Source organism: Bombina bombina, chromosome 7, assembly GCF_027579735.1.
Source record: "Bombina bombina isolate aBomBom1 chromosome 7, aBomBom1.pri, whole genome shotgun sequence".
Classification (NCBI taxonomy): Eukaryota; Metazoa; Chordata; class Amphibia; order Anura; family Bombinatoridae; genus Bombina; species Bombina bombina.
This window is the reverse complement of record NC_069505.1, coordinates 49,799,010-49,824,352: the sequence shown is the minus strand read 5'-3', so window position 1 is coordinate 49,824,352 and position 25,343 is coordinate 49,799,010. Positions and strand designations below refer to the sequence as shown.

At 39.2% G+C, this 25,343-nt stretch overlaps 1 protein-coding gene across 1 annotated transcript in view; it reads left to right on the top strand.

Moving 5' to 3' along the window:
* The window catches only part of LOC128665860 (ribosomal protein S6 kinase alpha-5), a 141,020-nt gene that overhangs the window by 78,418 nt on the left and 37,259 nt on the right, over positions 1–25,343 (top strand). The window contains exons 11-13 of the mRNA XM_053720096.1: positions 9,162–9,295; positions 13,020–13,113; positions 22,966–23,136. Of these exons, the coding sequence (XP_053576071.1) occupies positions 9,162–9,295; positions 13,020–13,113; positions 22,966–23,136 (399 nt within the window). The remainder of the gene's footprint in view (positions 1–9,161; positions 9,296–13,019; positions 13,114–22,965; positions 23,137–25,343) is intronic.

Below are 25,343 nucleotides of genomic sequence, written 5' to 3'. Positions count from 1 at the left end.
TTCCTATTGCGTTACTGTCCTTCCATATATATCTCTCTGTCTGTTCCTATTGCGTTACTGTCCTTCCATATATATCTCTCTGTCTGTTCCTATTGCGTTACTGTCCTTCCATATATATCTCTCTGTCTGTTCCTATTGCGTTGCTGTCCTTCCATATATATCTCTCTCTGTCTGTTCCTATTGCGTTACTGTCCTTCTATATATATCTCTCTCTGTCTGTTCCTATTGCGTTACTGTCCTTCCATATATATCTCTCTCTGTCTGTTCCTATTGCGTTACTGTCCTTCCATGTATATCTCTCTCTGTCTGTTCCTATTGCGTTACTGTCCTTCCATATATATCTCTCTGTCTGTTCCTATTGCGTTACTGTCCTTCCATATATATCTCGCTCTGTCTGTTCCTATTGCGTTACTGTCCTTCCATATATATCTCGCTCTGTCTGTTCCTATTGCGTTACTGTCCTTCCATATATATCTCTCTCTGTCTGTTCCTATTATGTTACTGTCCTTCCATATATATCTCTCTCTGTCTGTTCCTATTATGTTACTGTCCTTTTTATTATCGGTTATTTGTAGAGCGCCAACAGATTCCGCAGCGCTATAACCTTCCATATATATCTCTCTGTCTGTTCCTATTGCGTTACTGTCCTTCCATATATATCTCTTTGTTTGTTCCTATTGCGTTACTGTCCTTCCATATATATCTCTCTGTCTGTTCCTATTGCGTTACTGTCCTTCCATATATATCTGTCTCTGTCTGTTCCTATTGCGTTACTGACCTTCCATATATATCTCTCTGTCTGTTCCTATTGCGTTACTGTCCTTCCATATATATCTCGCTCTGTCTGTTCCTATTGCGTTACTGTCCTTCCATATATATCTCGCTCTGTCTGTTCCTATTGCGTTACTGTCCTTCCATATATATCTCTCTGTCTGTTCCTATTGTGTTACTTTCCTTCCATATATATCTCTCTCTGTCTGTTCCTATTGCGTTACTGACCTTCCATATATATCTCTCTCTGTCTGTTCCTATTGCGTTACTGTCCTTCCATATATATCTCTCTCTGTCTGTTCCTATTGTGTTACTGTCCTTCCATATATCTCTCTCTGTCTGTTCCTATTGCGTTACTGTCCTTCCATATATATCTCTCTGTCTGTTCCTATTGTGTTACTGTCCTTCCATATATATCTCTCTCTGTCTGTTCCTCTTGTGTTACTGTCCTTCCATATATATCTCTCTCTGTCTGTTCCTATTGCGTTACTGTCCTTCCATATATATCTCTCTCTGTCTGTTCCTATTGCGTTACTGTCCTTCCATATATATCTCTCTCTGTCTGTTCCTATTGCGTTACTGTCCTTCCATATATATCTCTCTGTCTGTTCCTATTGCGTTACTGTCCTTCCATATATATCTCTCTCTGTCTGTTCCTATTGCGTTACTGTCCTTCCATATATATCTCTCTGTCTGTTCCTATTGTGTTACTGTCCTTCCATATATATCTCTCTCTGTCTGTTCCTATTGTGTTACTGTCCTTCCATATATATCTCTCTCTGTCTGTTCCTATTGCGTTACTGTCCTTCCATATATATCTCGCTCTGTCTGTTCTTATTGCGTTACTGTCCTTCCATATATATCTCTCTCTGTCTGTTCCTATTGTGTTACTGTCCTTCCATATATATCTCTCTCTGTCTGTTCCTATTGTGTTACTGTCCTTCCATATATCTCTCTCTCTGTCTGTTCCTATTGTGTTACTGTCCTTCTATATATCTCTCTCTCTGCCTGTTCCTATTGCGTTACTGTCCTTCCATATATATCTCTCTGTCTGTTCCTATTGCGTTACTGTCCTTCCATATATATCTCTCTCTGTCTGTTCCCATTGTGTTACTGTCCTTCCATATATATCTCTCTCTGTCTGTTCCTATTGCGTTGCTGTCCTTCCATATATATCTCTCTGTCTGTTCCTATTGTGTTACTGTCCTTCCATATATCTCTCTCTGTCTGTTCCTATTGCGTTACTGTCCTTCCATATATATCTCTCTGTCTGTTCCTATTGCGTTACTGTCCTTCCATATATATCTCTCTGTCTGTTCCTATTGCGTTACTGTCCTTCCATATATATCTCTCTGTCTGTTCCTATTGCGTTGCTGTCGTTCCATATATATCTCTCTCTGTCTGTTCCTATTGCGTTACTGTCCTTTTTATTATCGGTTATTTGTAGAGCGCCAACAGATTCCGCAGCGCTATAACCTTCCATATATATCTCTCTGTCTGTTCCTATTGCGTTACTGTCCTTCCATATATATCTCTCTGTTTGTTCCTATTGCGTTACTGTCCTTCCATATATATCTCTCTGTCTGTTCCTATTGCGTTACTGTCCTTCCATATATATCTGTCTCTGTCTGTTCCTATTGCGTTACTGACCTTCCATATATATCTCTCTGTCTGTTCCTATTGCGTTACTGTCCTTCCATATATATCTCGCTCTGTCTGTTCCTATTGCGTTACTGTCCTTCCATATATATCTCGCTCTGTCTGTTCCTATTGCGTTACTGTCCTTCCATATATATCTCTCTGTCTGTTCCTATTGTGTTACTTTCCTTCCATATATATCTCTCTCTGTCTGTTCCTATTGCGTTACTGACCTTCTATATATATCTCTCTCTGTCTGTTCCTATTGCGTTACTGTCCTTCCATATATCTCTCTCTCTGTCTGTTCCTATTGTGTTACTGTCCTTCCATATATCTCTGTCTGTTCCTATTGCGTTACTGTCCTTCCATATATATCTCTCTGTCTGTTCCTATTGTGTTACTGTCCTTCCATATATATCTCTCTCTGTCTGTTCCTATTGCGTTACTGTCCTTCCATATATCTCTCTCTGTCTGTTCCTATTGTGTTACTGTCCTTCCACATATATCTCTCTCTGTCTGTTCCTATTGCGTTACTGTCCTTCCATATATATCTCTCTGTCTGTTCCTATTGCGTTACTGTCCTTCCATATATATCTCTCTCTGTCTGTTCCTATTGCGTTACTGTCCTTCCATATATCTCTCTCTCTGTCTGTTCCTATTGCGTTACTGTCCTTCCATATATATCTCTCTCTGTCTGTTCCTATTGTGTTACTGTCCTTCCATATATATCTCTTTGTCTGTTCCTATTGCGTTACTGTCCTTCCATATATCTCTCTCTGTCTGTTCCCATTGTGTTACTGTCCTTCCATATATATCTCTCTCTGTCTGTTCCTATTGCGTTGCTGTCCTTCCATATATATCTCTCTCTGTCTGTTCTTATTGCGTTACTGTCCTTCCATATATATCTCTCTCTGTCTGTTCCTATTGCGTTACTGTCCTTCCATGTATATCTCTCTGTCTGTTCCTATTGCGTTGCTGTCCTTCCATATATATCTCTCTCTGTCTGTTCCTATTGCGTTACTGTCCTTCCATATATATCTCTCTCTGTCTGTTCCTATTGCGTTACTGTCCTTCTATATATATATATCTCTCTCTGTCTGTTCTTATTGTGTTACTGTCCTTCCATATATATCTCTCTCTGTCTGTTTCTATTGCGTTACTGTACTTCCATATATATCTCTCTGTCTGTTCCTATTGCGTTACTGTCCTTCCATATATATCTCTCTCTGTCTGTTCCTATTGTGTTACTGTCCTCCCATATATATCTCTCTCTGTCTGTTCCTATTGCGTTACTGTCCTTCCATATATATCTCTCTCTGTCTGTTCCTATTGCGTTACTGTCCTTCCATATATATATCTCTCTGTCTGTTCCTATTGTGTTACTGTCCTTCCATATATCTCTCTCTGTCTGTTCCTATTGCGTTACTGTCCTTCCATATATATATATATATATCTCTCTGTCTGTTCCTAATGCGTTACTGTCCTTCCATATATATATCTCTCTGTCTGTTCCTATTGCGTTACTGTCCTTCCATATATATCTCTCTCTGTCTGTTTCTATTGCGTTACTGTCCTTCCATATATATCTCTCTGTCTGTTCCTATTGCGTTACTGTCCTTCCATATATATCTCTCTCTGTCTGTTCCTATTGTGTTACTGTCCTTCCATATATATCTCTCTCTGTCTGTTCCTATTGCGTTACTGTCCTTCCATATATATCTCTCTGTCTGTTCCTATTGTTTTACTGTCCTTCCATATATATCTCTCTCTGTTTGTTCCTATTGTGTTACTGTCCTTCCATATATATCTCTCTCTGTTTGTTCCTATTGTGTTACTGTCCTTCCATATATATCTCTCTGTCTGTTCCTATTGTGTTACTGTCCTTCCATATATATCTCTCTCTGTCTGTTCCTATTGCGTTACTGTCCTTCCATATATATCTCTCTCTGTCTGTTCCTATTGCGTTACTGTCCTTCCATATATATCTCTCTCTGTCTGTTCCTATTGTGTTACTGTCCTTCCATATATATCTCTCTCTGTCTGTTCCTATTGCGTTACTGTCCTTCCATATATATGTCTCTCTGTCTGTTCCTATTACGTTACTGTCCTTCCATATATATCTCTCTCTGTCTGTTCCTATTGCGTTACTGTCCTTCCATATATATCTCTCTCTGTCTGTTCCTATTGCGTTACTGTCCTTGCATATATATCTCGCTCTGTCTGTTCCTATTGCGTTACTGCCCTTCCATATATATCTCTCTCTGTCTGTTCCTATTGCGTTACTGTCCTTCCATATATATCTCTCTCTGTCTGTTCCTATTGCGTTACTGTCCTTCCATATATATCTCTCTGTCTGTTCCTATTGTGTTACTGTCCTTCCATATATATCTCTCTGTCTGTTCCTATTGCGTTACTGTCCTTCCATATATATCTCTCTGTCTGTTCCTATTGCGTTACTGTCCTTCCATATATATATCTCTCTGTCTGTTCCTATTGCGTTACTGTCCTTCCATATATATCTCTCTGTCTGTTCCTATTGCGTTACTGTCCTTCCATATATATCTCGCTCTGTCTGTTCCTATTGCGTTACTGTCCTTCCATATATATCTCTCTGTCTGTTCCTATTGTGTTACTGTCCTTCCATATATATCTCTCTCTGTCTGTTCCTATTGCATTACTGTCCTTCCATATATATCTCTCTCTGTCTGTTCCTATTGCGTTACTGTCTTTCCATATATATCTCTGTCTGTTCCTATTGTGTTACTGTTCTTCCATATATATCTCTCTGTCTGTTCCTATTGTGTTACTGTCCTTCCATATATATATCTCTCTGTCTGTTCCTATTGCATTACTGTCCTTCCATATATCTCTCTCTCTGTCTGTTCCTATTGTGTTACTGTCCTTCCATATATATCTCTCTGTCTGTTCCTATTGTGTTACTGTCCTTCCATATATATCTCTCTCTGTTCCTATTGCGTTACTGTCCTTCCATATATATCTCTCTGTCTGTTCCTATTGTGTTACTGTCCTTCCATATATATCTCTCTGTCTGTTCCTATTGTGTTACTGTCCTTCCATATATATCTCTCTGTCTGTTCCTATTGTGTTACTGTCCTTCCATATATATCTCTCTGTCTGTTCCTATTGTGTTACTGTCCTTCCATATATATCTCTCTGTCTGTTCCTATTGGGTTACTGTCCTTCCATATATATCTCTCTCTGTCTGTTCCTATTGGGTTACTGTCCTTCCATATATATCTCTCTGTCTGTTCCTATTGTGTTACTGTCCTTCCATATATATCTCTCTCTGTCTGTTCCTATTGCGTTACTGTCCTTCCATATATATATCTCTCTTTCTGTTCCTATTGGGTTACTGTCCTTCCATATATATCTCTCTCTGTCTGTTCCTATTGGGTTACTGTCCTTCCATATATATCTCTCTGTCTGTTCCTATTGTGTTACTGTCCTTCCATATATATCTCTCTCTGTCTGTTCCTATTGGGTTACTGTCCTTCCATATATATCTCTCTCTGTCTGTTCCTATTGTGTTACTGTCCTTCCATATATATCTCTCTGTCTGTTCCTATTGTGTTACTGTCCTTCCATATATATCTCTCTCTGTCTGTTCCTATTGTGTTACTGTCCTTCCATATATATCTCTCTGTCTGTTCCTATTGTGTTACTGTCCTTCCATATATATCTCTCTGTCTGTGTTCCTATTGCGTTACTGTCCTTCCATATATATCTCTGTCTGTTCCTATTGTGTTACTGTCCTTCCATATATATCTCTCTGTCTGTTCCTATTGTGTTACTGTCCTTCCATATATATCTCTCTCTGTCTGTTCTTATTGTGTTACTGTCCTTCTATATATATATCTCTCTGTCTGTTCCTATTGCGTTACTGTCCTTCCATATATATCTCTCTCTGTCTGCTCCTATTGTGTTACTGTCCTTCCATATATATCTCTCTCTGTCTGTTCCTATTGTGTTACTGTCCTTCCATATATATCTCTCTGTCTGTTCCTATTGTGTTACTGTCCTTCCATATATATCTCTCTCTGTCTGTTCCTATTGGGTTACTGTCCTTCCATATATATCTCTCTCTGTCTGTTCCTATTGTGTTACTGTCCTTCCATATATCTCTCTCTGTCTGTTCCTATTGCGTTACTGTCCTTCCATATATATCTCTCTCTGTCTGTTCCTATTGTGTTACTGTCCTTCCATATATATCTCTCTCTGTCTGTTCCTATTGTGTTACTGTCCTTCCATATATATCTCTCTGTCTGTTCCTATTGCGTTACTGTCCTTCCATATATATCTCTCTGTCTGTTCCTATTGTGTTACTGTCCTTCCATATATATCTCTCTCTGTCTGTTCCTATTGCGTTACTGTCCTTCCATATATATCTCTCTCTGTCTGTTCCTATTGCGTTACTGTCCTTCCATATATATCTCTCTCTGTCTGTTCCTATTGCGTTACTGTCCTTCCATATATATCTCTCTGTCTGTTCCTATTGCGTTACTGTCCTTCCATATATATCTCTCTCTGTCTGTTCCCATTGTGTTACTGTCCTTCCATATATATCTCTCTCTGTCTGTTCCTATTGTGTTACTGTCCTTCCATATATATCTCTCTGTCTGTTCCTATTGCGTTACTGTCCTTCCATATATATCTCTCTCTGTCTGCTCCTATTGTGTTACTGTCCTTCCATATATATATCTCTCTCTGTCTGTTCCTATTGTGTTACTGTCCTTCCATATATATCTCTCTGTCTGTTCCTATTGTGTTACTGTCCTTCCATATATATATCTCTCTGTCTGTTCCTATTGTGTTACTGTCCTTCCATATATATCTCTCTCTGTCTGTTCCTATTGCGTTACTGTCCTTCCATGTATATCTCTCTCTGTCTGTTCCTATTGTGTTACTGTCCTTCCATATATATATCTCTCTCTGTCTGTTCCTATTGCGTTACTGTCCTTCCATATATATCTCTCTCTGTCTGTTCCTATTGTGTTACTGTCCTTCCATATATCTCTCTCTGTCTGTTCCTATTGTGTTACTGTCCTTCCATATATATATATCTCTCTGTCTGTTCCTATTGTGTTACTGTCCTTCCATATATCTCTCTCTGTCTGTTCCTATTGTGTTACTGTCCTTCCATATATATCTCTCTCTGTCTGTTCCTATTGTGTTACTGTCCTTCCATATATATCTCTCTCTGTCTGTTCCTATTGCGTTACTGTCCTTCCATATATATCTCTCTCTGTCTGTTCTTATTGTGTTACTGTCCTTCCATATATATCTCTCTCTGTCTGTTCCTATTGCATTACTGTCCTTCCATATATATCTCTCTGTCTGTTCCTATTGTGTTACTGTCCTTCCATATATATCTCTCTGTCTGTTCCTATTGCGTTACTGTCCTTCCATATATATCTTTCTCTGGCTTTGTTTCTTTGTATCTCTGCTGTTTATCCTCTTCTCATGGGTGTCTCTCTCACTATTTGTGTCTCTATTTTACTCCCTATTCCTATATTTTCCTTTTCACCCCCCCCTTCTCTTTACCCCAGCTCTGTTTCTGCATCTTTTGCCTATTTCAGTTTTTCTTCCTTTTCTCTCTATATCCTTCTGTGTCTTTCTACAAGAGAGGGAAAGAGAAACGCAATAGGAAAAGACAAAGAGAGAGAGGGTTCCAGGCTGCAAGTGTTTAAAGGGCAGCCAGATAAGCACTTCATTGATAACAGTTATGAAGGCAAGACAGGCACACAGTTCTTCATAAAACAACTTGTTTTGTCGACTACAAATGCATGGGCTTCCGTAAGGGACAGTAAGCACCTTGAGAGTTTGTATATAAAATGTGTAGTTATATGTAGTAAAACATTGCAATATACTTTCATGATTTATTTTTCCCCTTTTCGTGTCAGAAGCTCTTAAATTGAAGATTTTCTAATTCCTGAGAACATGAAATGCACCCTACTGACTTATTAAGGCTAACCCTGCTACATAAGTGTACTTAAATGAGTTTAGACGATAACAACAACAAAACAAGGCATTTGATACTAACATTATTACTGTGACTAGCCTTAACGCTCAGATTGACTCCTTTAAATAAGGCAAATGGTGGGCGGAGTTTGGGTATTAAAGGGACATTAAACACTAAATAATTGCTAAATAGAGTGATGCATTCAAAGACAAGATTAGTCTGAGAATAACATGCAGATTTAAGTCTCATTAGTTGTTTAAATAGTGACAAAATAAATGTAAAGTTTTGGAGTCTATAAAACAATGGGAGCTGCCATGTTGTAACTTAGGTTACCTTCTCTGCTGTGGCCAATTAGGGACAGTTATAAATAGGTCACTAGAGTGAGCAGCCAATGGCTGTGAGGAATTTAACAGTGTTCTGCACTTCCATTTCTAACAGGAACTGAAAAGCTCACAATTTCAGAATGGAATTACAAAATAAATAATGAAAGTATATTGCAGAGTGTTTTATATATATATATATGATTTATCATTTTATATTACCATCTCAAAGTGTTTAATGTCCCTTTAAGAAACAATTCCAGTTAAAAGGATTTTAATTTGTTTTAAAAACGTTAAGACTTGACTGATATGTTATTCTATAGCGACAGAAGTGTCTTGTAATTACAAGGTGTTTATTGTGCAGCAAACTATTGAATACAATTTGTCCCCTACACATGCAGCGTCTGTCCTCTTTCTTTATCCCTGTGTAACTGTGTGTGTCTTTTCACCAGGATTCACCGTTCTTTGACCTATATGAGATGGACCTACAGGAAGCAGCTTTAGGGTGCGGTAGTTTCTCTATATGTAGGAAGTGTCAGCACCGTCAAACCAGGAAAGAGTACGCTGTGAAAATCATAAGCAAAAGGTTAGCTGCAAAAAAAATCACAAATAACAAATCAATATTCAATAATAGACCAGGGCGGTGCCAGCTTTCCTTCTGTAAAGCTTTATTAATGTGATGTTTCTGGGGGAAATACCACCCTTTCCTCAGATTTATATCACTGAACCTAATTTTTTTCTTTTGTGATTCAAATAGAGCATGTAATTTTAAGCAACTTTCTAATTTACTCCTATTATCAATTTTTCTTCATTCTCTTGCTATCTTTATTTAAGAAATAAGGCATCTAAGGTTTTTTTTGTTCAGCACTCTGGACAGCACTTTTTTATTGGTGGATGAATATCCACCAATCGGCAAGGACAACCCAGGTTGTTCACCAAAAATGGGCCGGCATCTAAACTTACATTCTTGCATTTCAAATAAAGATTGCAAGAGAATAAAGAAAATTAGATAATAGGAGTAAATTAGAAAGTTGCTTAAAATGTCATGCTCTATCTGAATCAAGACAGAAAAAAATGTGGGTTCAGTGTCCCTTTAAAGGGACATGAACCCCATTGTTTTTCTTTCCCGATTCAGATAGAACATACAGTTTTAAACAACTTTCCAATTTACTTCTATTATCTAATTTGCTTTATTCTCTTGGTATCCTTTGCTGACCGAGCAGCAATGCACTGCTGGGAGCTAGCTGAGACACATCAGATCAGCCAATGACAAGAGGCAGTCACCAATCAGCAGCTAGCTCTCAGTAGTGCATTGCTGCTCCTTAGCTTTTCAACAAAGTATACAAAGAGAATGAAGCAAATTTAATAAAATAAGTAAAATGGAAGGTTGTTTAAAACTGGATGCTCTATCTGAATCATGAAAGAAAAGTTTTTTGGGTTTTATGTCCCTTTAAAGGTATTTTGTGTCCTTTAAAAAGAACTAATGTGCTGGTTGAGAGGGTTAAATTGATAGTAATGAATGGTTTCAGCATAAAGTCTTACCTTAGATTAAGCTGCAAATAGCCTCCTGCACCGTTTCTATATCATGCAGCAGTAACAAAGTTATTTTAAAATGAATATTGTTTCTGGCCACTTGGATGATGACATCATGATCTGGGCTGCATATGGCATCCAATCACAAAGGGCTCACTAGTTGGATTTAACAGACTGTCAATGCTATTCAACAGAGTGCCTAGATGCAGCCCAGATTGTGATGTCATCATTGGGACGGAGCTTGGCAGTCATTTCAAACTGGCCAGAAACAATATTCATTTTAAAATAACTTTTTTACCATTCCTGCTGCATGATATAGAAAGGGTGCAGGATGCCGTTTGCAGCTTAAAGGGATAGTCTAGTCAAAATGAAATCTTCATGATTCAGATAAAGAAGCAATTTTAAGCAACTTTCTAATTTACTCCTATTATCAATTTTTCTTCATTCTCTTGGTATCTTTATTTGAAAAGCAAATATGTAAGTTTAGATGCCGGCCCATTTTTGGTGAACAACCTGGGTTGTTCTTGCTGATTGGTGGATAAATTCACCCACTAAGAAACAAGTGCTGCCCAGAGGTCTGAACCAAAAATTGTCTGGCTCCTTAGCTTAGATGCAAGAGAACGAAGAAAAATTAAAAATTGCTTAAAATTGCTGCTCTATCTGAATCATGTAAGAAAACATTTGGATTCAGTGTCCCTTTAACCCCTTAAAGGGACACTCAGGTTTTATTAAATTTTCATGATTCAGATACAGCATGTAATTTTAAACAACTTTCCAATTTACTTCCATTAAAAAAAATATGCACAGTCTTTTATATTTACACTTTTTGAGTCACCAGATCCTACTGAGCATGTGCAAGAATTCACAGACTATACGTATATGCATTTGTGATTGGCTGATTGCTATCACATGGTACAGGGGGAGTGGAAATATACATAACTTTGAAATGTGTTAGAAAAGAATCTGCTTCTCATTTGAAATTCAGAGTAAATGCTATTGTATTGTCTTGTTATCTTGCATTTGTTGATTATGCAAATCTGTTGTGTTTACTGGTCCTTTAAGGACCAGGCCATTTTTAAATTTCCTTCCCTTAAGGACCATGGCTATTTTTACATTTCTGCTGTGTTTGTGTTTAGCTGTAATTTTCCTCTTACTCATTTACTGTACCCACACATATTATATACCGTTTTTCTCGCCATTAAATGGACTTTCTAAAGATACCATTATTTTCATCATATCTTATAATTTACTAAAAAATTTTTATAAAATATGATGAAAAAATGGAAAAAACACAAATTTTTCCTAACTTTGACCCTCAAAATCTGTTACACATCTACAACCACCAAAAAAACACCCATGCTAAATAGTTTCTAAATTTTGTCCTGAGTTTAGAAATACCCAATGTTTACATGTTCTTTGCTTTTTTTTCCAACTTATAGGGCAATAAGTACAAGTAGCACTTTGCTATTTCCAAAACATTTTTTTTCAAAATTAGCGCTAGTTACATTGGGACACTGATATCTGTCAGGAATCCCTGAATATCCCTTGACATCTATATATTTCTTTTAGAAGACAACCCAAAGTATTGTTCTAGGCCCATTTTGGTATATTTCATGCCACCATTTCACCGCAAAATGCGATCAAATAAAAAAAATGTTAATTTTTTCAAAAACCTTTTCACTAACTTTAGGTTTCTCACTGAAATTATTTACAAACAGTTAGTGCAATCGTGGCACAAATGGTTATAAATGCTTCTGTGGGATCCCCATTGTTCAGAAATAGCAGACATATATGGCTCTGACGTTGCTTTTTGGTAATTAGAAGGCCACTAAATGCCGCTGCGCATCACACGTGTATTATGCCCAGCAGTGAAGGGGTTAACTAGGGAGCTTGTAGGGAGCTTTTAGGTTTAATTTTAGCTTTAGTGTAGATATCAGCCTCCCACCTGACACATCCCACCCCCTGATCCCTCCCAAACAGCTCTCTTCCCTCCCACAATTGTCCCCGCCATTACTTTTTAAATACATTCTGCTGCGTAGGATCTCCCTTTAGCCCCCAACCTCCCTGATCCTCCCCAAAGAGCTCGCTAACCCTCCCCCTCTCACTATTTCTTGCCATTTTGGGTACTGGTATTTGCCCATTTTTTATATCTATATAATTTTTTCTGTAGTGTAGCTGCCTTCCCCCCCTCAATACCCTACCCCCTCCCCTTCCCAGATCCTTTTCCCATATTATTTCCCCCTCCCTCTCCCACCATCTTCTCCCACCACTTTTTTTTGCACATATTTGCAAATTTGCATATTTGCACGCACACGCCCCCACCCACCGCACAAGCTCCCGTGCGCACCAGCGAGTGTTTCCACACAGCTGGACGGAAGTTCGCCAGCGATGGGCCGCCCACCCGCCTCCCTGCAATTGCTCCCACCCACCAACGATCGGCACCACCGCTAGCCGATGCAGAGAGGGCCACAGAGTGGCTTTCTCTGCATCGACAGCTCTGTAAATCTATTTCTGCACTGCCCCACTCGCATGCAGAAATAGCGCAATCTCGCTCTTTTGAGCTTGTTGGCCATTTTCCACTCCTAACAAACAACTATTTAAATGTTTAATGTACTTTTACAAGCTTATAGATGCGGGACAAGTAGCAGGAATTTTCTCTGGTATGTAACAATAAGTAATCAGAATTATGTATTGGGTCTAGACTGTCCCTTTAAATTCTCATTAAATGGTTTTCTCCTCCTTATTTCTGGTATAATAAACACTTTCTTACTCTTTAGGATGGAGGTGAATACCCAGCGGGAAGTTGCTGCCTTGAAGCTTTGTCAGGGGCATCCAAACATTGTGAATCTACACGAGGTTTTACATGACCAGGTCTGACACTCACAGACTATTTTCTATTTTCTTGTACTTAAAGGGATAAAAAGGTCAAAATTGAAATGTGCTCGGTACCATCTCATTTTTAAATATTATATTTTTTGTAATATCCTTCCTTTAGTAAACGTGCTTCTAGTCAAAAGTAACACTGTTTACTAGCGGCATACGCACATATGCTGTGAGGGCTTGCGCACCAGTATTCACGCTCAGAGAGCTGGCTGTGTGTGTGTTGTGTCTATAAAGACTTAATTTGTGTCATACAAGGCACTGCTGACTCTCTGAGAAGGTGAGGTGTTTGAATACTAGTGCACGAGCCCTCTCGGCATATGTACATATGCCACTGAAAAATAGTAATAACTTTTACTAGAACATTTTTTGCTAATGGAAGTATATTGTAAAAATGCTTCTGTTTACAACAGAAATGCTCCTATGCACATTTTAAATTTTGACCTTTCAGTCCCTTTAAAGGGACATTAAACACTTTGAGATGGTAATATAAAATGATAAATTGTATATATAAAACAACTCTGCAATATACTTTCATTATTTATTTTGTCCCCTTTTCCTGTCATTCCATTCTGAAATTGTGAGCTTTTCAGTTCCTGTTAGAAATGGAAGTGCAGAACACTGTTATATTCCACACAGCCATTGGCTGCACATTCTAGTGACCTATTTATAACTGTCCCTGATTGGCCACAGCAGAGAAGGTAACCTAAGTTACAACATGGCAGCTCCCATTGTTTTATAGACACTAAAACTTTACACTAATTTTGTCAATATTTAAACAGCTAATGAAACGTTACAAAATACATCTATGCATTATTCTGTCTAGCATTTATTTAGTGTTTAATGCCCCTTTAAAGGGGCATTGTACTTAAAATGTTCTTTCTTCTATATATGGGCCAAATAATCTAAAGCTCAGGGATCATTTTTATCCGTTTATCTCACTATGCAGATTCTGGATGTGACAGAGAAACGCATACATTATAATTAAATGCTTTACAAAAAATACCCCAAACATTTTGCATAATTTCTATCCGTGCAAACATTTGATCATGAGGCTCTGGAAGTGAATATTTCAGGGTATATTAAGGTGCTTATAGTTTTCCAGTGGGAGCTGTCCCTCTCAGCCAATGAGGAATAGATACCTGTGTATCAGTTTACACAAACCTGCTATTCCTGTTTCACTTTAAATTTAAAGAGCTATTACTTTATCGGGCATGGAAGCCGGGATTTAGATTACAGAGTACAATTATTGAATTTTTTTTTACAATATATGATGCACAGATTATCATTAAATCAATTTGTTAACTTATGCAATTAATTTGTGCTTTGGATAGCTTAAACAATAGAAAATACTAAAATATTGTAAAGTATTGCACTGCCTGGCTACTTGATAATGCCACCAGTCTGGTAAAATGTTCTGTGGAGAACACTGTATGTGTATGGGTGTGTGTGTATGTATATGTGTGTGTATATATATATATATATATATATATATATATATGTGTATATATATATATATATATATGTATATATCAATATGTGTATGTGTTTTTGTTTATATATAGTGTGTGTGTATTCATTTATATATAGTGTGTGTGTGTATGTATGTATATATATATATATATATATATATGTATATATATATATATATATATATATATATATATATACATACACAGTCGTATGCAAAAGTTTAGGCACCCCTGACAATTTACATGAATAATTGTGTTTGGATCAGCAATTTCATTTTGATCAATCAAATAACTGAAGGACACAGTAATATTTCAGTAGTGAAATGAGGTTTATTGGATTAACGGAAAATGTGCAATATGCATCAAAACAAAATTAGACAGGTGCATAAATTTGGGCACCCCAACAGAAATATTGCATCAATAATTAGTAGAGCCTCCTTTAGCAGAAATAACAGCCTCTAGACGCTTCCTATAGCCTGTAATGAGTGTCTGGATGAAGGTATTTTGGACCATTCCTCCTTGCAAAACATCTCCAGTTCAGTTAGGTTTGATGGTTGCTGAGCATGGACAGCCCGCTTCAAATCACCCCACAGATTTTCAATGATATTCAGGTCTGGGGGACTGGGATGGCCATTCCAGAACATTGTACTTGTTCCGCTGCATAAATGCCAGAGTATATTTTGAGCAGTGTTTTGGGTCGTTGTCTTGTTGAAATATCCAGCTCCGGCGTAACTTCAACTTTGTGACTGATTCCTCAACATTATTCTCAAGTATCTGCTGATATTGAGTGGAATCCATGCAACCCTCAACGTTAACAAGATTCCCAGTACCGGCACTGACCACACAGCCCCACAGCATGATGGAACATCCACTAAATTTTACTGTGGGTAGCAAGTGTTTGTCTTGGAACCCTTCCGCCATGCATAACGCCCCTTGTTATGACCAAATAACTCAATCTTTGTTTCATCAGTCCACAGCTCCTTCTTCTAAAATGAAGCTGGCTTGTCCAAATGTGCGTTTGCATAGCTCAAGCGACTCTGTTTGTGGTGTGTGTACAGAAAAGGCTTCTTCCGCATCACTCTCCCATACACTGAATTGTTGGACGATGCACAGTGACACCATCTGCAGCAAGATGATGTTGTAGGTGGTCTGTGGGCTGTTTCTCCAACATAGGTGTGTCCGGTCCACGGCGTCATCCTTACTTGTGGGATATTCTCTTCCCCAACAGGAAATGGCAAAGAGCCCAGCAAAGCTGGTCACATGATCCCTCCTAGGCTCCGCCTACCCCAGTCATTCTCTTTGCCGTTGTACAGGCAACATCTCCACGGAGATGGCTTAGAGTTTTTTAGTGTTTAACTGTAGTTTTTATTATTCAATCAAGAGTTTGTTATTTTAAAATAGTGCTGGTATGTACTATTTACTCTGAAACAGAAAAGAGATGAAGATTTCTGTTTGTATGAGGAAAATGATTTTAGCAACCGTTACTAAAATCCATGGCTGTTCCACACAGGACTGTTGAGAGGAATTAACTTCAGTTGGGGGAACAGTGAGCAGTCTTTTGCTGCTTGAGGTATGACACATTCTAACAAGACGATGTAATGCTGGAAGCTGTCATTTTCCCTATGGGATCCGGTAAGCCATTTTTATTCACACAGTAAATAAGGGCTTCACAAGGGCTTATTAAGACTGTAGACATTTTCTGGGCTAAATCGATCATATTTACACATATTTAGCCTTGAGGAATCATTTAATCTGGGTACTTTTTGTAAAATAATATCGGCAGGCACTGTTTTAGACACTTTATTCTATTGGGGCTTTCCCTAATCATAGTCAGAGCCTCATTTTCGCGCCGGTATGGCGCACTTGTTTTTGAGAACAGCATGACATGCAGCTGCATGTGTGTGGAGCTCTGATACATAGAAAAGTCTTTCTGAAGGCATTATTTGGTATCGTATTCCCCTTTGGGCTTGGTTGGGTCTCAGCAAAGCAGATTCCAGGGACTGTAAAGGGGTTAAATATAAAAACGGCTCCGGTTCCGTTATTTTAAGGGTTAAAGCTTCCAAATTTGGTGTGCAATACTTTTAAGGCTTTAAGACACTGTGGTGAAATTTTGGTGAATTTTGAACAATTCCTTCATACTTTTTCGCAATTGCAGTAATAAAGTGTGTTCAGTTTAAAATTTAAAGTGACAGTAACGGTTTTATTTTAAAACGTTTTTTGTGCTTTGTTATCAAGTTTATGCCTGTTTAACATGTCTGAACTACCAGATAGATTGTGTTCTGACTGTGGGGAAGCCAAGGTTCCTTCTCATTTAAATAGATGTGATTTATGTCATAATAAATTTAGTAAAAATGATGCCCAAGATGATTCCTCAAGTGAGGGGAGTAAGCATGGTACTGCATCATCCCCTCCTTCGTCTACACCAGTTTTGCCCATACAGGAGGCCCCTAGTACATCTAGCGCGCCAATACTCCTTACTATGCAACAATTAACGGCTGTAATGGATAATTCTATCAAAAACATTTTAGCCAATATGCCCACTTATCAGCGAAAGCGCGACTGCTCTGTTTTAGAAAATACTGAAGAGCATGAGGCCGCTGATGATATTGTTTCTGAAGGGCCCCTACACCAGTCTGAGGGGGCCAGGGAGGTTTTGTCTGAGGGAGAAATTTCAGATTCAGGAAAAATTTCTCAACAAGCTGAACCTGATGTGATTACTTTTAAATTTAAGTTGGAACATCTCCGCGCTCTGCTTAAGGAGGTGTTATCCAATTTGGATGATTGTGATTATCTGGTCATTCCAGAAACACTATGTAAAATGGACAAGTTCCTAGAGGCCCCGGGGCCCCCCGAAGCTTTTCCTATACTCAAGCGGGTGGCGTACATTGTTAATAAAGAATGGGACAGGCCCGGTGTACCTTTCGTACCTCCCCCCATATTTAAAAAATTGTTTCCTATAGTCGACCCCAGAAAGGACTTATGGCAGACAGTCCCCAAGGTCGAGGGGGCGGTTTCTACTCTAAACAAGCGCACCACTATACCCATAGAAGATAGTTGTGCTTTCCAAGATCCTATGGATAAAAAATTAGAAGGTTTGCTAAAAAAGATGTTTGTTCAGCAAGGTTACCTTCTACAACCAATTGCATGCATTGTCCCTGTCACTACAGCCGCGTGTTTCTGGTGCGATGAGCTAGAAAAGGCGATTATTAGTAATTCTTCTTCTTATGAGGAGATTATGGACAGAATTCGTGCTCTTAAATTGGCTAATTCTTTCACCCTAGACGCCACCTTGCAATTGGCTAGGTTAGCGGCGAAAAATTCTGGGTTTGCTATTGTGGCGCGCAGAGCGCTTTGGTTAAAATCTTGGTCAGCGGATGCGTCTTCCAAGAACAAATTGTTTGACATTCCTTTCAAGGGGAAAACACTGTTTGGCCCTGACTTGAAAGAGTTTATCTCTGATATCACTGGGGGCAAGGGCCACGCCCTTCCTCAGAATAGGTCTTTCAAGGACAAAAATAAACCTAATTTTCGTCCCTTTCGCAGAAACGGACCAGCCCCAAGTGCTACGTCCTCTAAGCAGGAGGGTAATACTTCTCAAGCCAATCCAGCCTGGAGACCAAGGCAAGGCTGGAACAAAGGAAAGCAGGCCAAGAAACCTACCACTGCTCCCAAGACATCATGAGATGCGGGCCCCCGATCCGGGACCGGATTTGGTGGGGGGCAGACTCTCTCTCTTCACTCAGGCTTGGGCAAGAGATGTTCTGGATCCTTGGGCGCTAGAAATAGTCTTCCAAGGTTATCTTCTGGAAGTGATTCATCCTGTTCCATTAAAAGAACGAGGGATGGGGTTCTACTCCAATCTGTTCGTAGTTCCCAAAAAAGAGGGAACGTTCAGACCAATCTTAGATCTCAAGATCCTAAACAAGTTTCTCAAGGTTCCATCGTCCAAAATGGAAACCATTCGAACAATCCTTCCATCCAGAAAGGTCAATTCTTGACCACGGTGGATTTAAAGGATGCGTATCTACATATTCCTGTCCACAAGGAACATCATCGGTTCCTAAGGTTCGCATTCCTGGACAAGCATTACCAGTTCGTGGCGCTTCCTTTCGGATTAGCCACTGTTCCAAGGATTTTCACAAAGGTACTAGGGTCCCTTCTGGCGGTGCTAAGACCAAGGGGCATTGCTGTAGTACCTTACTTGGACGACATTCTGATTCAAGCGTCGTCCCTTCCTCAAGCAAAGGCTCACACGGACATAGTCCTGGCCTTTCTCAGATCTCACGGATGGTAAGTGAACGTGGAAAAGAGTTCTCTATCTCCGTCGACAAGAGTTCCCTTCTTGGGAACAATAATAGACTCCTTAGAAATGAGGATTTTTCTGACAGAGACCAGAAAAACAAAACTTCTAAACTCTTGTCGGATACTTCCTTCCGTTCCTCTTCCTTCCATAGCACAGTGCATGGAAGTGATAGGTTTGATGGTAGCGGCAATGGACATAGTTCCTTTTGCGCGCATTCATCTAAGACCATTTCAATTGTGTATGCTCAGTCAGTGGAATGGGGACTATACAGACTTGTCTCCGAAGATACAAGTAAATCAGAGGACCAGAGACTCACTCCGTTGGTGGCTGTCCCTGGACAACCTGTCGCTAGGGGTGACCTCCCGCAGACCAGAGTGGGTCATTGTCACGACCGACGCCAGTCTGATGGGCTGGGGCGCGGTCTGGGGATCCCTGAAAGCTCAGGGTCTTTGGTCTCGGGAAGAATCTCTTCTACCGATAAATATTCTGGAACTGAGAGCGATATTCAATGCTCTCAAGGCTTGGCCTCAGCTAGCGAGGGCCAAGTTCATACGGTTTCAATCAGACAACATGACGACTGTTGCGTACATCAACCATCAGGGGGGAACAAGGAGTTCCCTGGCGATGGAAGAAGTGACCAAAATCATTCAATGGGCGGAGACTCGCTCCTGCCACCTGTCTGCAATCCACATCCCAGGAGTGGAAACTTGGGAAGCGGATTTTCTGATTCGTCAGACATTGCATCCGGGGGTGTGGGAACTCCATCCGGAAATCTTTGCCCAAATCACTCAACTGTGGGGCATTCCAGACATGGATCTGATGGCCTCTCGTCAGAACTTCAAGGTTCCTTGCTACGGGTCCAGATCCAGGGATCCCAAGGCGACTCTAGTAGATGCACTAGTAGCACCTTGGACCTTCAACCTAGCTTATGTATTCCCGCCGTTTCCTCTCATCCCCAGGCTGGTAGCCAGGATCAATCAGGAGAGGGCGTAGGTGATCTTGATAGCTCCTGCGTAACCACGCAGGACTTGGTAGGCAGATCTGGTGAATATGTCATCGGCTTCACCATGGAAGCTACCTTTGAGACGAGACCTTCTTGTTCAAGGTCCGTTCGAACATCCGAATCTGGTCCTACTCCAGCTGACTGCTTGGAGATTGAACGCTTGATCTTATCAAAGCGAGGGTTCTCAGATTCTGTTATTGATACTCTTGTTCAGGCCAGAAAGCCTGTAACTAGAAAAATTTACCACAAAATATGGAAAAAATATATCTGTTGGTGTGAATCTAAAGGATTCCCTTGGGACAAGGTAAAGATTCCTAGGATTCTATCCTTTCTTCAAGAAGGATTGGAGAAAGGATTATCTGCAAGTTCCTTGAAGGGACAGATTTCTGCCTTGTCTGTGTTACTTCACAAAGAGCTGGCAGCTGTGCCAGATGTTCAAGCCTTTGTTCAGGCTCTGGTTAGAATCAAGCCTGTTTACAAACCTTGACTCCTCCTTGGAGTCTCAACTTAGTTCTTTCAGTTCTTCAGGGGGTTCCGTTTGAACCCTTACATTCCGTTGATATTAAGTTATTATCTTGGAAAGTTTTGTTTTTGGCTGCAATTTCTTCCGCTAGAAGAGTTTCAGAATTATCTGCTCTGCAGTGTTCTCCTCCTTATCTGGTGTTCCATGCAGATAAGGTGGTTTTACGTACTAAACCTGGTTTTCTTCCAAAAGTTGTTTCTAACAAAAACATTAACCAGGAGATAGTCGTGCCTTCTTTGGGTCCGAAACCAGTTTCGAAGAAGGAACGTTTGTTGCACAATTTGGATGTTGTTCGCGCTCTAAAATTCTATTTAGATGCTACAAAGGATTTTAGACAAACATCTTCCTTGTTTGTTGTTTATTCTGGTAACAGGAGAGGTCAAAAAGCAACTTCTACCTCTCTCTCTCTTTTTGGATTAAAAGCATCATCAGATTGACTTACGAGACTGACGGACGGCAGCCTCCTGAAAGAATCACAGCTCATTCCACTAGGGCTGTGGCTTCCACATGGGCCTTCAAGAACGAGGCTTCTGTTGATCAGATATGTAGGGCAGCGACTTGGTCTTCACTGCACACTTTTACCAAATTTTACAAGTTTGATACTTTTGCTTCTTCTGAGGCTATTTTTTGGGAGAAAGGTTTTGCAAGCCGTGGTGCCTTCCATTTAGGTGACCTGATTTGCTCCCTCCCTTCATCCGTGTCCTAAAGCTTTGGTATTGGTTCCCACAAGTAAGGATGACGCCGTGGACCGGACACACCTATGTTGGAGAAAACAGAATTTATGTTTACCTGATAAATTACTTTCTCCAACGGTGTGTCCGGTCCACGGCCCGCCCTGGTTTTTTAATCAGGTCTGATGATTTATTTTCTTTAACTACAGTCACCACGGTATCATATGGTTTCTCCTATGCAAATATTCCTCCTTAACGTCGGTCGAATGACTGGGGTAGGCGGAGCCTAGGAGGGATCATGTGACCAGCTTTGCTGGGCTCTTTGCCATTTCCTGTTGGGGAAGAGAATATCCCACAAGTAAGGATGACGCCGTGGACCGGACACACCGTTGGAGAAAGTAATTTATCAGGTAAACATAAATTCTGTTTTTTGACCGTTCTCACCATCCTTTGCCTCTCCGATATTTTACTTCTGGCCTTAACAAGAACTGTGCCTGTGGTCTTCCATTTCCTCACTATGTTCCTCACAGTGGGCACTGACAGCTTAAATCTCTGCAATAGCTTTTTGTAGTCATCCCCTAAACCATAATGTTGAACAATCTTTGTTTTCAGGTCATTTGAGAGTTGTTTTAAAGCCCCCATGTTGCCACTCTTCAGAGGAGAGTCAAAGAGAACAACTTGCAATTGGCAACCTTAAATACCTTTTCTCATGATTGGACGCACCTGTCTATGAAGTTCAAGGCTTAATGGGCTCACCAAACCAATTGTGTGTTCCAATTAATCAGTGCTAGGTAGCCACAGGTATTCAAATCAACAAAATGACAAGGGTGCCCAAATTTATGCACCTGTCTAATTTCATTTTGATGCATATTGCACATTTTCTGTTAATCCAATAAACCTCATTTCACTACTGAAATATTACTGTGTCCTTCAGTTATTTGATAGATCAAAATAAAATTGCTGATCCAAGCACCCAATTATTTATAAATGAAAATCATGGAAATTGTCAGGGGTGCCTAAACTTTTGCATATGACTGTACAGTATATATATATATATATATATATATATATATATATATATATATATATATATATATATATATATATATATATATATGTAGATAGAGAGCACTCTCACTTTCAATATCCCAATGCCAGGGTGCCAGCAGGTAAGTATACACGATGAAGGAAGGCACTCTCTGGTCTTTTCATCAAAACTTTATTTAGCGTGACGTTTCAGGGACACACTCCCCTTCCTCAGACAAGTGCAAACCAAAAGTGACCAAACATTTAAAGCCAAACAAGCCCCTCCCAGTGAAAATTGCGCCAAAACTGGTTGCTATAGTGATCCTCAACAACATTGTAATCATGTGACCAGCATCAATCATGCAAGTGGTAACAACTACAGTTGTTACCACTTGCATGATTAATGCTGGTCACATGATTACAATGTTGTTGAGGATCACTATAGCAACCAGTTTTGGCGCAATTTTCACTGGGAGGGGCTTGTTTGGCTTTAAATGTTTGGTCACTTTTGGTTTGCACTTGTCTGAGGAAGGGGAGTGTGTCCCCGAAACGTCACGCTAAATAAAGTTTTGATGAAACGACCAGAGAGTGCCTTCCTTCATCGTGTATATATATATATATATATATATATATATGTGTATATATATATATATATATATATATATATATATATATATAAATATATGTGTATATATATATTTATATGTATGTGTGTGTGTATGTATATATATATATATATATATATATATATATATATATATATATATATATATATAGTATATGTGTGTGTGTGTTTTATATGTGTGTGTATGTATATATAATTTTTTATTTTATATATCTACTAGTACCACTCGTATCTTGTCATGGAACTGCTGAGCGGGGGAGAGTTGCTGGAACGTATAAAGAAACAGTCGCGTTTCAGTGAGGTGGAGGCGAGCAGTCTCATGCGCAGTCTGGTGGGCGCTGTCAGCCGTATGCATGAGGCCGGTGTGGTACACAGAGACCTGAAACCTGAGGTGAGAACTGCGACAAGGAAATAAATATGACCGTGACGATAGGAAGAGATGGCGAAAAGTCAAATAAAGACGCCATTATGAAAAGCTCAATTGTGATGGGGGTTATCAAATCTGTGTCGCATATCTCACCATGTTTTACCCTGTCGTAATGGCTTGTTATAAAAGCTCCTTGTGATTCGCCTTCCATTGTAAAGTATAGGTTTCTCAAGCTTAGACAATTTGGACATTAGACGTTGGCTGTAGCTTTTCATTATTATTTAAAGGGACATGAAACCCAATTTTTTTCTTTTTTGATTAAGATAGAACATGTCATTTTAAACAACTTTTACTTCTATTATCTAATGTGTTTAGTTCTCTTGGTATCCATTGTTGAAAAGCATACCTAGGTAGGCTAAGGAAATGCTGATTGGTGGTTGCACATATATGCCTCATGTTATTGGCTGACCCATGTGCATTGCTATTTATTCAACAAAAGAATACCAAGAAAACTAAGCAAATTATATAATAGAAGTCAATAAGAAAGTTGTTTAAAATTGTATTCTCTATCTAAATCGTGAAAGAAAAATGTGGGGTTTCATGTCCCTTTAAAAAGTAATTGTACCCTAAAATGTTCTCCCCTTTAAGATGTCCCCAATGGTCCATTATACCTGCTGGAGTGTATTTAATTGTTTGCAAGCAGCTCATTTACATTTTGTTGTTATTTGAAATAGCTAATTTTGCCTGTTGTATCTCCACCTATTATGAAAATATAAATAGCAAACATTTTCTCTGTAGAAAAGCTATGTAAACAGGAGACAATAGCACTGATAAATCACCCAATGGGGGTATGAGGGAGAAAGAGGTCTTGTATGTGAAATAGCTGCTAGGTCAGTGATGGCGAACCTTGGCACTCCAGATGTTTCAGAACTACATTTCCTATGATGCTTAGGTACTCTGAAGTCCAGTCGAGCATCTTGGGAAATGTAGTTCTAAAACATCTGGAGTGCCAAGGTTCGCTGTCACTGTCCTAGGTAATACGCTATTTCAAATACATAAATAAGCATGAAGAACAATTTCCCATGTGTTTAATACTCTACAGTACATATAACAAGCCATTTGGAACACATTCATGAGAAATAAATGTTAAAGCACATTGTCCCTTTAAATTAGAAATGTTTTTGGTTTCCTTTTGATGAGCGTATTTGTAAGTTGAAAGGATATAGAATATAAAATATTGACATTTTCTATGTTTTTATATAGTAGGTGAATAAACTAGTCTGGCTAACGGTTGGGAGACAAATGCGTATAAAGATCTCTGGGTTTGGTGTCATACGTTGTTTAGACAATACTGTTATTCTTGTTAGGGATTCTTAAACATGTTGTAATTAAAGGAGCATAATCAACAAATGCATAATAGAAAGACAATGCAATGTTTCTTACATATTTCAAACATACTTCTATTTTTCCCGGCCTCCTGTATCATGTGACAGTCGTCAGCCAATCGCAAATGCATACACATGTATAGTGACATTTTGCACATGCCCAGTAGAAGCCTCAGAAAATGTCTGGAAAGATGTTTTGTTGTGTTTCTAAATTGCTTTTCTAATCGAAATCATTACATTTTAATTTTAACTTTGGTGTCCCTTAAAAGGGACATAAAACCCAACATTTTTTTTTCTTTTGTGATTCTGACCTAGCACACAATTTAAAAAAGATTTACATTTACTTCTGTTATCAAATTTACTTTGTTCTCATTTTATTCTTTGTTGAAGAGATCGCTAGGTAGGTAGCGTGCACATTTCTGCAGCAGCACATAACAGGAAATACTGCTGCCACCTGCTGTTCTTGCAAATGTATAACATAGGTATAAAACTGCTCCCATGTATTGCTCCGGTGATGTGCACCCTCCTCTACCTTCCTACCTGCTTTGTAACAAAGGATACAAATTGAACAAAGTCAATTTGATTACAAAAAGTCTATAACACTATCTGAATCATGAAAGATGTTTTCTTCATAAATGGAAACAGGCAACAGCTGCATTCATTACTTTTGGGAATTCAGAACCTGGCCACCAGGAGGAGGCAAAGACACCCCAGCCAAAGGCTTAAATACCTCCCCCACTCCCCTCATCCCCCAGTCATTCTTTGCCTTTCGTCCCAGGAGGTTGGCAGAGAAGTGTCAGACGTTTTCGATAGTCTCCTATGGAGGGTAGTACTCTTCAACATGGG